We start from the raw sequence: 15,754 nt of genomic DNA, 5'->3' as shown, positions 1-15,754 counted from the left end.
TTTTTTTTTTTTTTGAAATTTTTTTTTTTTTTTTTTAATTTTTAAAAATATATTTTTTTTTTTCTTTTATTATATTAAATTATAAATTTATTTATAAATAAATATTATAATTAATTTATATTAATCTTTTTTTTTTTAAATACAGATTTTTTTTTTTTTTTTTTATAACTAATACTCTCATATATATATAAAATATAATGGCCTCTCAACCATCAACTGTCATTCGTGTTAAACCACATCATTTTATTCATGTAAGTAGATTTTTTTTAAAAAAAAATTATAAAAACAAATAATTTTTAATATAATATTAACTTTTTATTTTTTTTTTATAATTCAGGTTTTAGATAATAATACCAATGTTACCAGAGTTGAAGTTGGTCCACAAACTTTCACCAGACAAGACCATGAAAGAGTATTACACCCAACTCCATTACCAATGATTTTAATTCCACCAAGAAATTATTGTATCATTGACAACCCAATTATTAGAAAGGATGGTGTTTTAGTTGTTGATCAATTCAATCAACCAAAACTCCGTCATGGTGATCAAGAAATTCGTTTCAGTCAAGATCCATTCCCATTATATCCAGGTGAAGTTTTAATTGCCCAACCAGTTCCATTACAAGTTATTCAAGCCAATTCAGCTTTAAGATTAAAATGTCTTCGTGACTTTGTCGAAGTTAAGGCTGATAAAACCACTGTTTCACGTACTGCTGGTGATGAATGGTTATTTGAAGGTCCAGGCACATATTATCCACGTGTCGAAGTTACAGTTATTGAACCAGTTAAAGCTGTTATTATTAAAGAAAATCAAGCCCTCAAATTAAGAGCTCGTCTTTGTTTCACCGATCGTAAAGGTTCCGAACGTCAACCAGGTGAAGAATGGTTAGTTCGTGAAAGTGGTGCCTATTTACCAGGTGTTCATGAAGAAATTGTTGGTTTTATTCAAGCCCTTGTTTTAACCGATCGTATTGCTTATCAATTATTAGCTCTCCGTTCATTCATTGATTGTTTCGGTAAAGCTCGTAAAGCTGGTGAAGAATGGATTATCACCCAATCAGATTGCGATACCTATATTCCAGACGTCAATGAAAAAGTTGTTCGTGATATTAAAGCCATCACTTTAACCAATCGTCAATACTGTATCGTCGAAAATCCAGTTGACAAAGCTACTGGTAAAAATAAATTAGGTCACAAACAACTCTTACAAGGTGATCTTACTTTCTTCTTATTACCAGGTGAATCATTAGTCAAAGGTATCCAAAATGTTAACGTTTTATCAGAAGATGAAGCTCTCTTATTAAGTGCCAAAGAAGAATTTGTTGAAAAGAAAGGTAAAGAAACTGTTGTTCACAAACCAGGTGATCTTTGGATGATTTATGGTCCATGCGATTATATTCCACCAATTCAAGTTGATGTTGTCGAACGTCGTAAACGTATTCCATTAGATGTCAATGAAGGTATCTATGTTCGTGATATTAAAACTGGTAAAGTTCGTTCAGTTCACGGTTCATCATACATGTTATTACCAAACGAAGAACGTTGGGCTAAACCACTCTCACCAATTGTTGATGAACTCTTAAATAAATCAGCTTCACGTGATGTTAACGAAGAACACAACAATGCTGAAAGAGATCCAACTAAAGTTGTTACTTACCGTGTTCCACATAATGCTGCTGTTCAAATTTTCGATTACAGAAAGAAAGAAGCTCGTGTTATCTTTGGTCCAGAATTAGTTATGTTAGAACCAGATGAAGAGTTCACTGTTCTTTCACTCTCTGGTAAAATTCCAAAGAGACCAAATCACATTCGTTCACTTGCTCTCTTCTTAGGTCCAGATTTCATGACTGATTTAATTACTGTCGAAACCGCCGATCATGCTCGTCTTTCATTAAAACTTTCATACAACTGGCACTTTAAGATCGAACCAAAGAACCCATCCAAATTATTCGCCACCTCCGATTTCACTGGTGATCTTTGCAAAGCTACTGGTTCTTTAGTTCGTGCTGCTGTTGCTGCTTCAACTTTCGATAACTTCCACAAACATTCATCAGATATCATCCAAACTGCCGTTTTTGGTAAAAACAAAAATGGTGAAAGCAATGACTGTCTCTATTTCGAAACTAATGGTTTAGTCATCACCAATATTGATGTTCAATCAGTTGAACCAGTCGATCAAAGAACCTTAGATTCATTACAAAAATCAGTTCAATTAGCCATTGAAATTACCACCAAATCACAAGAAGCTACTGCTCGTCAAGAAGCTGAACGTCTCGAACAAATGGCCCGTGGTGAACTTGAACGTCAAAAAATTGTTGATGAAGCCAGAGCTGAAGAATCTCGTGCTAAATTAGTTCAATTACAAGCTCAATCAGCTGCTGTCGAATCAACTGGTCAAGCTGTTGCTGAAGCAAGAGCTAGAGCTGAAGCTGCTATCATTGAAGCTGAATCAGAAATTAAACATGCTAAACTTTCAACTAAAGCTACCGAAATCGAAAGCAATGCCGATCTCGAAACCATTAAAGCCAAACGTATTGCTGAATTAGAACACGTTAAAGCCCTTAACGATTTAGAAGTTGTTAAAGCTAGAGAATTAGCTGCCATCGAAATTAGCAAATTCGAAAATACTGTTAATGCTTTAGGTAGTGATACTATTTGTGCCATTTCAAATGCTGGTCCAGAAATGCAAGCTAAATTATTAGGTTCCCTCAATCTTTCATCAGTTATGATTACTGATGGTTCATCCCCAGTCAATCTTTTCAATACCGCTAATGGTTTAATTGGTAACGGTGTAAATATGCATGAATAAATTATTTGAAAAAAAATAATTTATTTTTTTAAAAAAAAAAAAAAATTTAATCAAATACACATTTAACAACAAATCAAATAATAATAACAAAAAAAAAAAATTTAATAGTTTTTTTTTTTTCTAAAAATTGTAAAATAAAAAATAATTTATTTAAAAAATAATAATAACATTATTTCTAAAAAAAAAAATTTATATGATTCCTTTTATTTTTTATAATAATTATACAAATAATTTTTTTTTATTTATATTATTGAATTTGGAAATTATTTTTTTATTTTTTTCTTTTATTTTTCTATTTTTTTTTCTATTTTTTATTTTTTTTATTTTTTGTGTTTTTAATATTTTTTTTATTTTTTTTCATTGTAATTTTAAATACCATTCATATCATTTTAAATATTATTCATATTGTTTCAAATGGGGGATATAGAAATAAACTCAAGGTTATTTTATAAATTATATCATAATATATTTATAAGATCAATAATATTTCAGCATTTAAAAAGATTTAAGAAATTTTATAATGTAGAAATTAATATAAATACAAGCATTTTAGATGGTGATATTAACAATTTTTCAAAAATTAGTAAAGGTTTTAAAGAATATTTTAGAGCAGTCAATATTAAAATCGAAAAGGAAATTGAAAACTCAGATCTGGGTGATTTAATATGGTTTATAAAGAATTTACCGCCAAATATAGAAAAGCTTACAATTGAATTTGCAAAACATCTAATGTCATGCAGATCAATTAAATTTTATAAAATACCAAACTTTATTACCGAATTAACCATAAAATTCCCAAATCATTACAAACATTCAATAACACAAGACAGTTTGCCACCAAATTTAAAATATCTAGAACTTTTAAATTTTGGTTTATCAATAGAACCTGGTGTTTTGCCATCAACACTTGAAACAATAAAAATATTGTCTAGCAGCTCCAGAGCAATGGATTATTCATTTCCTATAAGTTGCAGAGAATTGGATCTTTTTTATTTTACCAAAGTAAAGGAATCAGATTTAAAGGAATTGGTTAATTTAAAAAATTTAAAAATTCATTATGATACATATCGTAGTGCGCCAAATAGTGTAACTGATTTAACAATTTTTGGGTGGATAAAGGACGTTTTAGTTTTACCATCAAGTTTAAAATCATTGCATGTTCCAAATGGGTTTTATAGGGGCAAAGTGTTATTTAATATCTCTGAGGAGAATAGTACTTTTGAAACTTTAAGAATTGGGTCAAGTGGTTATGTTCAAGATTTATGGGAAAATGAGGAATCAATGGTTCCAGGTTCTCTTACTAAATTGATTTGCGATACAGCTATATGCAAATCTTTTTCTAGAAATGTATTACCTCATGGTTTAAAAAAACTCAAAGTTTCATCAACAAATGGGAATTTAACACCTTTATCATTACCTCCAACATTAGTATCATTCTATATTTTAAGAAGTACCACCGAAGTTAAATATTTACCAAGAAGTGCCAGGGAAATTGGGTTTAAAGATGAATATGATTATTTAAATGTAGATGTAAATGATATTCCACAGAATATTACATCACTCAAATTTACAATTAGTTTTTCAAATACTCAGTTTCCACGTCCTTTTGGTCTAGATTCTGCAATAAAGTTTATGAAATTTAAATTTCCCGAGTATTCTGGAGAAAGGGAAATTCATTCAAGTTGTTTTCCACAATCTCTTAGATATTTAGAGTTTTCAAATAATTGTTCTTTGGTACCACCTGTTGGTGATAATCACTTTAGGGATATTTTTCCAAGCCAATTAGCAGTATTAGTTTTACCAGATACCTTTCTTTTGGATGACCCATTAATATTACCCAGTTCCATAAAGGCATTATCATTTACACTACAAAAAATACAAGATATTAGTAATTTAAAACTACCAAAAACAATATCTATTTTAAACATTAGCAACAGAAAGGATAAAGATAATTTAAAAAATCAGAATATTTCATCAATACTCCCAGTTTCATTAAAACAATTAATTTTATTTAATGAATTGGTATTATCACTAAAGCAACCATTACCTAAATCACTCAATATTTACACCACAAGTTCAGTCATTGAAATCGGTCTAAATATTATAGAGCCCTCTATATTCGAGCTGTTAGAAGTCGCTGATGAAAAAATATATGACGATATAACGTTTTTTAAAAAAATAATACAATTAAAAAAAAATAAACAATTATATTCGCAATAAAATTTTATTGTTTTTTAAATAATAATATTGCTTTATTTATGGATTACTAGCTTTGACTGGGTCAATTAAAAATGATGGATCACAATAATATTTTGGACAGCCTCTAGATGCTTTGTTTGGTAATCTGTATAAAGTATAACCATCTTGGCAATGTGGGATATATAATGGACATGGACCTCTTGGAGTACATCCATCAAATATTGGGCAACGCGAGTTATCTTTTCTTGTAAAGGCTGGAATTTGATTGGTTGGGCATGAGATGGTGTTTGTTGGGCAAGCTGTGCTTGGGTCAGAGGAAGAGATATACACCATTGAGATGGTTAACTTATTACCGACAATATAACCTTTGGCTATAGCTGATCTACCACTTTTACCTAACAATCTTGATGTAAACCAATTTGAATCCAATAATGGAACTGTGGTATATGGATTGACATATGAATTGATTGGGGTGTTGGTATTGCTATTGACAAGAGCAGCTTTAATACCTGAACATGTTGAAAAATCACTATTACAACTACCTGCACTTAACATATAGTAGTTTTCTCTAACCTTGATCATCTTTGGGTTGGGGGATTGTGGTGGTAGTCCCATAGTGTGGTAAATTCCTTTAAGGAATAGACTATAGTATTCACCACTTGGATCGTTTGCTAATTCTGTTTTTTCTAATTCCCCCAATACAATAATATTGGCATAATCCTCTAAAAGTGACATATTAATGGTTGCGTCTACTAATGAAGTTTGTACTTGGTGGTACTCCTTTCCTTCTTGATCATTAACTTTGGTTAAAAAGTTCCCACCACAAAGAGGGGCCGCACATTTTCTAAAATCTGGTCTTAAAAAGAACCATTCTTCTTTTGAATACACTAAATTAATTGTTAAAAGTATTAATAAACAAATTAGTAATTTCATTATTAAAAATAATTTGAATTATAATATTAATAATAATAAAAAAAAAAAGATTTTTATATTAATTTTTTAAGTTGTTATTAATGAAGAAAAAAAAAAAATTAAATAAATAAAATAAAATAAATAAATAATTAAAATAAATAAAATTCAGAAAATTTAAAATTATTATTTGTTTTTTTTTTTTTTTTAAAATTATACCACATTACCATTACCATATTAAGTCTTTATTTTGTATTTAGTGGTAGGTTTTTTTACCCTTAATTAAATATTTTTTTTTTTTTTTTGAATTCATAAAATAACAGATTTTAGATGAAAAAATTATTAAAAAAACAATCTAAATAAAGTGATTATTGTAATAACAAAAAAAAATTTTATTGGTCGAAAATATTATTATAAAATATATATTGTATGCCCATAGTAGGGATAATTTTATTGATTGTTTTTATTAATTTGAAAAAATATAAAAAATTTAATTAAAAAAAATAAAAACGAAAAAAAAAAAAAAAAAAAAATCATTTAAAAAAAAAATAAAATGTTAAAAAGAACATTTTTAATAAATTCAAATAATTTTAAAACATTATTATCAAAATGTTCCTCAAATAATAATATTATTGGAGCTACATCTAGCATTAATAATAATAAAATAGCAACACCAATAACTACAACTAAAAGATATTATTTTAAAACTACATGTTTACAAAAACATAAACATCCACATGTTGCCAAAGTATCAATTGAAGGAATTAAACATATTATAGCAGTATCATCGGCAAAAGGTGGTGTAGGTAAATCAACATCAGCTGTTAATTTGGCTTTGGGATTATCATCACAGGATTTATCCGTTGGGTTATTGGATGCCGATGTATTTGGACCATCAATACCTTTAATGATGGATTTAAAGGGTCAAGAGAAACCATTGGTAAACGATAATAACCAAATGGTCCCATTAATTAATTATGGTATTAAATGTATGTCTATGGGCTTCCTCGTTGATGAAGATGATGCAATTGTTTGGAGGGGTCCTATGGTAATGTCTGCATTAGAAAAATTATTAAGACAAACAAATTGGGGGCTTTTAGATGTTTTAGTTGTAGATTTACCACCAGGTACGGGTGATGCTATCTTAACAATGTGTCAAAGAGTACCTTTATCAGGTGCTGTTATCATTTCAACTCCTCAAGATGTAGCTCTTGCCGATGTTGTTAGAGGTGTAAATATGTTTAAAAAAGTTAATGTACCAGTAAGTAACTGTTTCATAATATTTTCACACTTTAAATATTTAAAGTATACTAATGTCTACAAATTTATAGATTTTAGGATTGGTTGAAAATATGTCCCATTTTAATTGCCCACACTGCCATGAATCAACTCATATTTTTGGTAGCGAGGGTGCTAAAAAAACTGCTCAAAAAATGGGTATTAATTTTTTAGGTGATATCCCAATTCATTTAGAAATTAGAGAAACATCAGATAGTGGAAAACCAATAACTATAACCCAACCAAATTCACCACAAGCTAAAATATATAAAGATATTTCAAAAGAAATTATTAAACAACTAGAAATTTTAGATAATCAAAATAACGATAGTAATAATCAAAAATCACCACCAAATATTGTTATTGAATAAACATATTGGTTTTTTTTAAGTTTAAAATAAAATAAAATAAAATAAAATTATATAATAAAATATAGCTATTTCTTTTTTTTCTTTTTTTTTCTTTTATATTTTATATTTTTAGATATAAAAAAAATTTGAAATTAGAATTTTTTTTATTTTTTTTTTTAATTTTTTTTTTAAAATTTTTTTTATTTTTTATTTTTTAAAAATTTTCATCATCACTTTTTTTTTGTTATATTCATAATCAACATCATTTTCAATATATATTAAAAAGAATGTCAGATCTTAGTTTTACAGGCATTGTCAAATCATTTTTTGATAGTTATTCAAAAACTCCACAAAAATTAAAGATCATTGATCTTTTCCTTATATATACATTCTTAACTGGTGTTATTGTATTTGGTTATTGTTGTTTAGTTGGTACTTTTCCATTCAATTCATTTTTAGCTGCTTTCATTAGTTGTGTTGGTTGTTTCGTTCTTGCTGGTAAGATTTTAAAATTAAAATAAGTCATTATAATAATAATAAATAATAATAATAGTAATAAAAATAGTTTAGATGATATGAATATTTACATTATTTCTTAATATTATAAAATATTTATTAACCTATTTTTTCATTTAATTAATCAAATAAAAAACTATAGCATGTTTAAGAATTCAAATAAACCCAATCAATAACTTTAATAAAACTATTTCACCAGAAAGAGCATTCACAGACTTTTTATTATGCAATTTAATTCTTCACCTTGTTGTTTTCAATTTCTTAGGTTAAAATAAAAGTTGTAAAAAAGTAAAATTTAAAAAAGAAATAAAATAAATAAAATATAAATTATATAACCCAATATTTCTTATTTTCTTATTATATCAATGTCGTTTTATAATATCACAGCAGAGGAAAATAAAAAATCTATTATATTATTTGGGATATAGGTTCTTTTATTTTTCTGTCATACATTTTTTCTTTAATAAAATATTAAATAATTTACTCAAAAAAATTAGAAAAAAAAAAAAATCTTTTTTTTAATTTATATATTTTAAGTAATATTGCCTTTTTTTATGTTTATTTTTAGTTTTTATTGTTTGTAAATTGATATATGAAAGAATCGAGACATGATGTTCTAATTCTTTCACAGGTTGCTGGTGATGGTAAATCAAACCAATCATTTAAATTGGTTTCTTTTCTGGCGGCTGTAATAGCTTGACGGATTGCAAAGTAAACTGATGAACCTAAGAAAAGTGGTGGTTCACCAACACCTTTGGATGAATGAATGGCTTTTGGATTTGGTGCATCATTTAATAATGAAACATTGAATTCTAATGGAACATCATTGAAACCTGGAATTTTATAAGTTGATGGACCTCTTGTAAATAGGTAACCAGTTGGGAAAGTTACAACCTCTTCGGTACAACTCCAGCCCATACCTTGAACAAAGGCACCTTCAACTTGACCAATATCAATAGTTGGATTTAAACTATCACCAACATCCAAAATTACATCAGATCTAAGTACAGTGTGATCACCAGTAAGGACATCGATTTCGACTTCTGAACAAGCAGCACCAAAATTGAAATAATTGAATGGAGTACCTTCACCAACGCCACCATCTTTGAATACATAACCAACATTTGGAGTAGCATAGAAACCATTGGATGATAGATTAACTCTTTGTACAAAAGCTTCAATGCATAGTTGTTTGAATGTCATATTTGGGTTCTTTTCCTTAAGTGGTTCTAAACGCTTAAGGATATTTTGACAAGCATCCAATACGGCCATACCATTCAAATCGGAGGAAACTGAGGCAGCAGTTGGAGTAGTATTTGCAACTTTATCTGTTGATGTTTCAGAGATAAAGACATCTTTAACTGGAATACCAAATGCACGAGCTGCAATTTGAATCATTTTAGTATTTAAACCTTGACCCATTTCAGTACCACCATGAGTAACTAAAACAGTACCATCAGTATAACAATGTACCAATGCACCTGCTTGATTTAATGTTTTAACGGTGAATGACATACCAAATTTGGTTGGAATAACAGCAATACCTCTCTTTTTCCAACGATTCTTTTCATTAAAATCGTTTACTTTATTGATACGTTCTAAATAATTTGATTTCTCGAGAATTGTATCCCAAACACGTTGCATTTGATTATTTTCGACTGCTTGAAGGTAGTGAGTTAATTCACCCTCTTTGTAAAAGTTCTTTGCTCTAATGATATGTGATTCGATATTTAAAACTTTAGAGATTTTTTCAACCCAATTTTCGACAATAATCATAGCTTGTGGACCACCATAACCTCTGAATGCTGTATTGGATGGTAAATTGGTTTTGCATAAACGACCAACAACATTAACATTTGGAATCTTGTAAGCATTTTCAGAGTGGAAAATAGCTCTATCTAAAACACCAACTGAAATATCATAAGAGTAACCTGCATCGGCATATAGTTCTAAATCTAATGCTTTAATAAGACCATCTTTGGTGACACCAACTTTATATTTAGCAATGAATGGATGTCTTGTACCTGTGGTGGCCATATCGGTATCTCTATCGAGAATAATTCTAACTGGTTCTCTTTGATGATAGGCGGCTACAGCAGCTACACAAGTTGAAAATATGGATCTGGTTTCTTTACCACCAAAACCACCACCTAATCTCTTTAATTTGCAAACAACTTGATTTTGTGGAACACCCAAAACACTTGCTACAATACCTTGGGTTTTGGTTGGATTTTGAGTGGATGCATAAATTGTCATTTCTTTTCCTTCACCTGGTACGACTAATGAGCCATTTGGTTCAAGATAAAAGTGTTCTTGAGCACCACATTTAAATTCGCCTTCAATGATATGATCAGACTCTTCGAAGCCTTTAACGATATCACCATCTTTAATAACGTGAGTGAATGGGAAGAAAGATTTTTTGGCAATTGCATCTTCGATTGTAACAATGGCTGGTAATTCTTCATATTCGATTTGAACCATTTTAGATGCCTCCAAAGCTTGTTGGTGAGTCTCTGCTACAATACAACCAATTGGAGCACCGTGAAAAATTGCAATATCAGAAGCAAATACTTCATCATCTTTAATAACAGGGCCACAATTATTTTCACCTGGAACATCTTTGGCAGAGTAGAAAGCTTTAACACCTGGGGCTTTGAGAGCACGCGAGGCATCAATTGATAAAATTTTAGCATGTGCCTTTGTTGATTGAACGAAACAAGTGTATAATGATTTGATTTTAATATCATCTACATAAAGAGCTTCACCAGTAACTTGTTTATCAGCAGATTGATGAATAACTGGTTGGGTAATTGGATGTTTTTCTGGTTGGGTTTGGTATTCTTGTTGACCTTTTGATAATGGTCTACTGTAAGGTGCTGTTACTGATAATTCTTTATCGCTTAATGAATAGGATGGGTTCTTTGAGATTTCATAAAGTTGTTTTGAAACTGTTAAAAAGTATTTAAAGAAGAAACTTGTTGTTAATGAACGACGATATTCAATCATACCACCTGGTGCACCTTGAGCTAATGGTAAATCGACTTCTAATTTCTTATAGATCTCATCCAATTGATTTCTATCCCAAATGGAACCAATTAAAAATTGTTCAGTATTTTGGCAACTTTAAATGATAAATCAATTAATAACTATGTTAAAAAGTAATTAAATTTAATATATTATATTGATAGCTTACGTAACAGCTTTAACATTCATACCACCATATGCTAAAACACATTCTCTAACTTTGAATTGGTTATTTTCAAAATTTTCAAATAAAATTCTAAAGCAGCAACTAACAATTGCAATATCATCTTCTCTTCTTCTTGATTGTTTATAAGCTTGAACAAACTCGAGTGGTCTAGTATATGGAATGAAAACAGATTGCAAAATTTCTTCTGGTTTAATATCGACTATTCTGTATTTTAAAAAGAATGAACCAATTGGTACTTTTCTTTCGACAATAGTACCGCTTTCGTCTTGTGAAACCATAGTTAAAATGGCGCCAGCTGCTAAGAGAACAGGATTAAGATCAGAGATTGGACTAGCAGTTACCAAATTTCCACCAATTGAAGCAGCATTTCTAATTTGATTACCAGCAAACCACTTTAATTGACTAACAATAGCCTTAAATGTACCAACCTTTGTTTTTTGATCATCTGATGCACCATCACTTTTAATTTCGCCTAATAAAAATGATTTTAACTCGGTTAATGTTACACTTGAGCCTACTAAAATACCGTCTTGTTGTTTTTGAATTGAATTTAATTCTGGTACTCTAACTGGTGAAATAATAGTTGGATAAACAACATTTCTAAATTTAGTTTCAATACCAATCTCAGTGTTACCAACTACAATTTTAGCATTACTATGAGTCTTTTTAATTGTTAAAATTTCATTTAAACTAGTTGGTGTGTGCCATGTTACTCTATCACCTTGGAATACTAATGATTCTTTTTTATAATCCATTAAAAATGGTGGAAAAATTGGTTCGCTTTTTAATTCTAATGGTTTACTTGGAATCTTTATAAAAAAAAAAATTAGTATAAAAAATAAAAAAATAAAAAAAAAAAATGAAAAAAATGAAAATACATACATGTGAAGTTTTTTGTTTACAATTGCATGGTTTACCAGATGATGGGCAAATTCCTGGTTCGCTATCAGTTTTAGTGTCGTCATCTTCAATTTTGGCAATGGTTGGAATTTTAACATCTCCGTCTTCATCTTGTTCATCGGTAGTTTTATCGATTGCAAAAGATTTGGCAGCATCAAGAATAGGTCTATAACCAGTACATCTGCATAAATTACCATCAAAGTTATGTTCAATTTCCTTTTGGTTTGCGTTTGGATTTGATCTTAAGTAAGCATATAAAGCCATAATAATACCTGGGGTACAAAAACCACATTGTGAACCATATCCCTCTGCTATTCTTTCTTGAACTGGATGGAGGCCATCACGAACATTACCCAAGCCTTCGATTGTGACTAATGCCATACCGTCTAATTGACACAATGGATATAAACATGAATTAACTGCCCTATGGACAATTCTACCATCGCTGTCGTTTCTGTGTGATATCATGACTGTACATGCGCCGCACCCACCTTCACCACATCCTAACTTACTACCTGTTAATCCGATTGATCTAATATATTGAAGTGTAGTTAATTCTGGATTTGGGTCTTTAATAACTTTTTTTTCTCCGTTTAAAAAAAATGTTAATTCATTATTTTTTTTAATAGTATTTGTTTCGTTTACTATCATTATTTATTGTTATTATTATTTTTACAAAAAGTTATTTTTTTTAAATTTTAATATCATAAAAATATTATGATTCTATTCAATATATCTATTTTTTTTTTTTTTAAAAAATTTGTTTAAATTATGATATTAAATATTAAATAAATAGATAAATGATTTAATTGTGTGTAATAGTTTTAAAATGAAAAAAAATGATATTTAAAAAAAAAAAAATATTATTATAAAAAAAAAAATTTAAAATTAAATTTAAAAAAAAATTCCAAAATTTCAAAAAGATATTTGTCAAAAAAAAAAAAAAAAAAAAAAAAAATTAATTAAAAGTTTTATTATAATAATAAATATGAATATATCTAAACAAAGAAATTGGTTTATTTATTTTAATATTTATTTATATAATTTTATTTATTTATTTTATTTTTTTTATTTTTTTTTATGATCACAATTCAAAAAAATAAATAAATCTTTATAACAATTGTTTTTTACCCCACTGAATTTAATTTAATTTTTTAAAATTGGTAACCCCAACATTCTAAAGATTTTTTAAGCTATGTGCCTTCTTTATGAAATTTTTTAAATAAAAAAATAAAAAAAGATAAATAAAAAAATTAAAAAAATAAAAAAAAAATAAAAAAAAAATAAATTTAATTTATAAAAATTTTTTAAAAACGAAAAAAGCTTTTTTTTTTTTTTTTTTAAATTTTATTTTAAATTTATAATCTCTTTTATTTTATTTTTATTTTTATTTTGTATTAAAGTACCAATGGAAATCGAAAAAGAAAATAAAGAAAATTTAAATATTTTAATCAACGAAAATAATAATAATAATCATAATAATAATAATCATAATAATAATAACAATAATAATAATAATAATAATAATACTAAAACTAATTTAGAAACACTAAAAAATAAAATTATACAAACAAGTACATTAATAGTAAAATTTAAAGAATTACAATCACAAAATCAATTAGTAGTAGAAGAAAATGGAAAATTAAAGCATGCTTTAATAAATGCTATAAGTGCAAACAATACTTTTCAGCAACAACAATCACAACAAATATCACCAAACAATAACGAATACTATACTTTATATTTAAATGAAAAAAAAGAAATATCAAATTTAAAATTTTTATTAGAAAAAGAAATTAATAATAAATTGCCCCTTAGAAATGAAATCGAAAGTTTAAATAAGGAGATTGAAAGCCTAAACGAAATTATCAATGATAGGAATGCAGAAATTTTATCAACCAAATCTTTAATTAATCAATTAAATGCCAAATTAACAGATTATCATATTGGTACCGAGAATTATGAGAAAGTATTAAAACAACTAGACCAAAGCAAGGATTTTAAAAAGAAATATTTTGAAGCTAGAAAGAAGTTAAAAGAGGTGACTGATGCTAAAGAAACCTTAATAAAAAGATGTAAATCAATGATCTGTTCAAAGTGTTCAAAGAAATATAAAAAAAAGAAAAATGGGGTCAAAACATCTTTATCAACCGAAGATGATAATGAAGAAAATGATAATGGAGATGGTGAAGATAATGACAACAATACTGACAATGATTTAAACAACAATACATTTAGCACAACTGATAATGAGGCAAGTGATGCTATTTTCGACCATTTAGAGGATGAACTAGAAAATAGAATGGAGAAAAGTGACCATGAATCAAATCATTTCGATATGGATGGTGATGAGGAAGCTGAGAAAGAATTTTTCAGAAAGCAAAAAGAAATTAAAGAAAAGGAAAAAGAAAAAAAAGAAAAGGAAGAAAGAGAAAAAAAGGAAAAAAGGGATAAGAAAAAATTAGAAAAATTAGAAAAAGGAAAACAAGAAGAAGCCAAGGATGATCCAGCACTCAATCAATTGCTTAATGAAATAAATAGTGGTGATAATAAAAATCAACAGCAAGAGGTTGACCCAGTACTTAACCAAAAAGATAGCAGTTTTAGCTTAGATGATTTCGAAAATGAATTATTAATGGAAATTAAACATGATACAAATAGCAATGACAATAATGACGAACCTATCGAATGGGAAGAGACTTTAAATGAAAATGAACCAATACAACAAGAGCCCATGCTGGTTGAAGTTAAAACCGTAGCAGCCCCATTAATTTTTACAAGCTTCACAAAATCACCAATTGTCATAGCAACTGATAATAATGTAAATAATAAAATTTTAGATAATAACTGTAACAATATTAATAATAATGATAATAATAATAGTAATGATAATAATGATAACAATGATAATAATAATGATAATAATAATAATAATAATGTAAATGATAATTCAGCTAGCCTCAATGAGGATGATATTCCAGAATTTTCAAACAATAGTATTATTGGTAATAGTTTCGAAAATGATTTTGATGATTTGGTGACAGTAAATAAGAAAATGTACAAAAATGAAGAAAAAGAAAGAGAAGAGGTGCAGTTAAGATTAAAACAAATAGAAAAAGATAATTTGGAATTGGAAAAAAAACAAAAGGAACAGAGGGATAAGGAGCTATTAGAAATTATTGCAAAACAAGAAAAAGAAAGGAAAGAAAGAGAAGAGTTGCAGCAATTAAGATTAAAACAAATAGAAAAAGAAAAGGAAGAGGAGAAATTAAGATTAAAACAAGAAAAAGAAGAAAGAGAGAAGTTAGAAATGATTAGATCCAAAAAGAGAAAGAAAGAGAACAAAAGGAAAAAGAAGAAAAAGAAAAAAGATTACAACAACAAAAAGAAAAAGAAAGACTAGAAATATTAGAAAAGGGAACAATTTAGAAAGATGGAAAAGGAAAGGTTAGAAAAAGAAAGGTAGAAAAAGAAGATTATTATAGAGAATTTAGAAAAAGAAGATCGATATAGAATGATTCTGGAAAGAAAGAATCGGAGAAAAAAAATTCGAGAAAGACCTTTGACCGGACCTTTTTGAAA

At 27.9% G+C, this 15,754-nt stretch overlaps 6 protein-coding genes across 6 annotated transcripts; 4 read left to right on the top strand and 2 right to left on the bottom strand.

Moving 5' to 3' along the window:
• Positions 1–197: 197 nt before the first annotated feature.
• Positions 198–2,809, top strand: DICPUDRAFT_53036 (major vault protein beta (MVP-beta); the record flags this gene model as incomplete). The annotated part of the gene is made up of 2 exons (XM_003284527.1): positions 198–251; positions 338–2,809. The coding sequence occupies 2 exons, from the start codon at positions 198–200 to the stop codon at positions 2,807–2,809; spliced, it is 2,526 nt and encodes an 841-aa protein (XP_003284575.1).
• A 2,209-nt stretch (positions 2,810–5,018) lies between these two features.
• DICPUDRAFT_91339 (uncharacterized protein) lies at positions 5,019–5,970 on the bottom strand. The gene has a single exon (XM_003284503.1). The coding sequence runs from the start codon at positions 5,939–5,941 to the stop codon at positions 5,066–5,068; it is 876 nt and encodes a 291-aa protein (XP_003284551.1). The 5' UTR covers positions 5,942–5,970; the 3' UTR covers positions 5,019–5,065.
• Positions 5,971–6,470: 500 nt separating this feature from the next.
• Positions 6,471–7,566, top strand: DICPUDRAFT_148343 (Mrp/NBP35 family protein; the record flags this gene model as incomplete). The annotated part of the gene is made up of 2 exons (XM_003284526.1): positions 6,471–7,178; positions 7,249–7,566. 2 exons carry the CDS (start codon positions 6,471–6,473, stop codon positions 7,564–7,566), a joined length of 1,026 nt encoding a protein of 341 aa, XP_003284574.1.
• Positions 7,567–7,832: 266 nt separating this feature from the next.
• DICPUDRAFT_27911 (dolichyl-diphosphooligosaccharide-protein glycotransferase) lies at positions 7,833–8,331 on the top strand (the record flags this gene model as incomplete). The annotated part of the gene is made up of 2 exons (XM_003284525.1): positions 7,833–8,043; positions 8,204–8,331. The coding sequence occupies 2 exons, from the start codon at positions 7,833–7,835 to the stop codon at positions 8,329–8,331; spliced, it is 339 nt and encodes a 112-aa protein (XP_003284573.1).
• Positions 8,332–8,586: 255 nt separating this feature from the next.
• On the bottom strand, positions 8,587–12,823 carry DICPUDRAFT_96745 (uncharacterized protein; the record flags this gene model as incomplete). Its single annotated transcript, XM_003284502.1, has 3 exons — positions 8,587–11,182; positions 11,255–12,081; positions 12,155–12,823. The coding sequence occupies 3 exons, from the start codon at positions 12,821–12,823 to the stop codon at positions 8,626–8,628; spliced, it is 4,053 nt and encodes a 1,350-aa protein (XP_003284550.1). The 3' UTR covers positions 8,587–8,625.
• A 757-nt stretch (positions 12,824–13,580) lies between these two features.
• Positions 13,581–15,575, top strand: DICPUDRAFT_148340 (uncharacterized protein; the record flags this gene model as incomplete). Its single annotated transcript, XM_003284524.1, has 1 exon — positions 13,581–15,575. The coding sequence occupies one exon, from the start codon at positions 13,581–13,583 to the stop codon at positions 15,573–15,575; it is 1,995 nt and encodes a 664-aa protein (XP_003284572.1).
• Between the last annotated feature and the right edge of the window lie 179 nt (positions 15,576–15,754).

The sequence above is a fragment of the Dictyostelium purpureum genome, assembly GCF_000190715.1.
Source record: "Dictyostelium purpureum unplaced genomic scaffold DICPUscaffold_27, whole genome shotgun sequence".
Classification (NCBI taxonomy): domain Eukaryota; phylum Evosea; class Eumycetozoa; order Dictyosteliales; family Dictyosteliaceae; genus Dictyostelium; species Dictyostelium purpureum.
This window is presented reverse-complemented; position numbering and strand designations above follow the sequence as displayed.

Coding starts and splice junctions, on each gene's coding strand:
- DICPUDRAFT_91339 (XM_003284503.1), bottom strand. CDS start 5,941: ATGAAATTACTAATTTGTTTATTAATACTTTTAACAATTAATTTAGTG.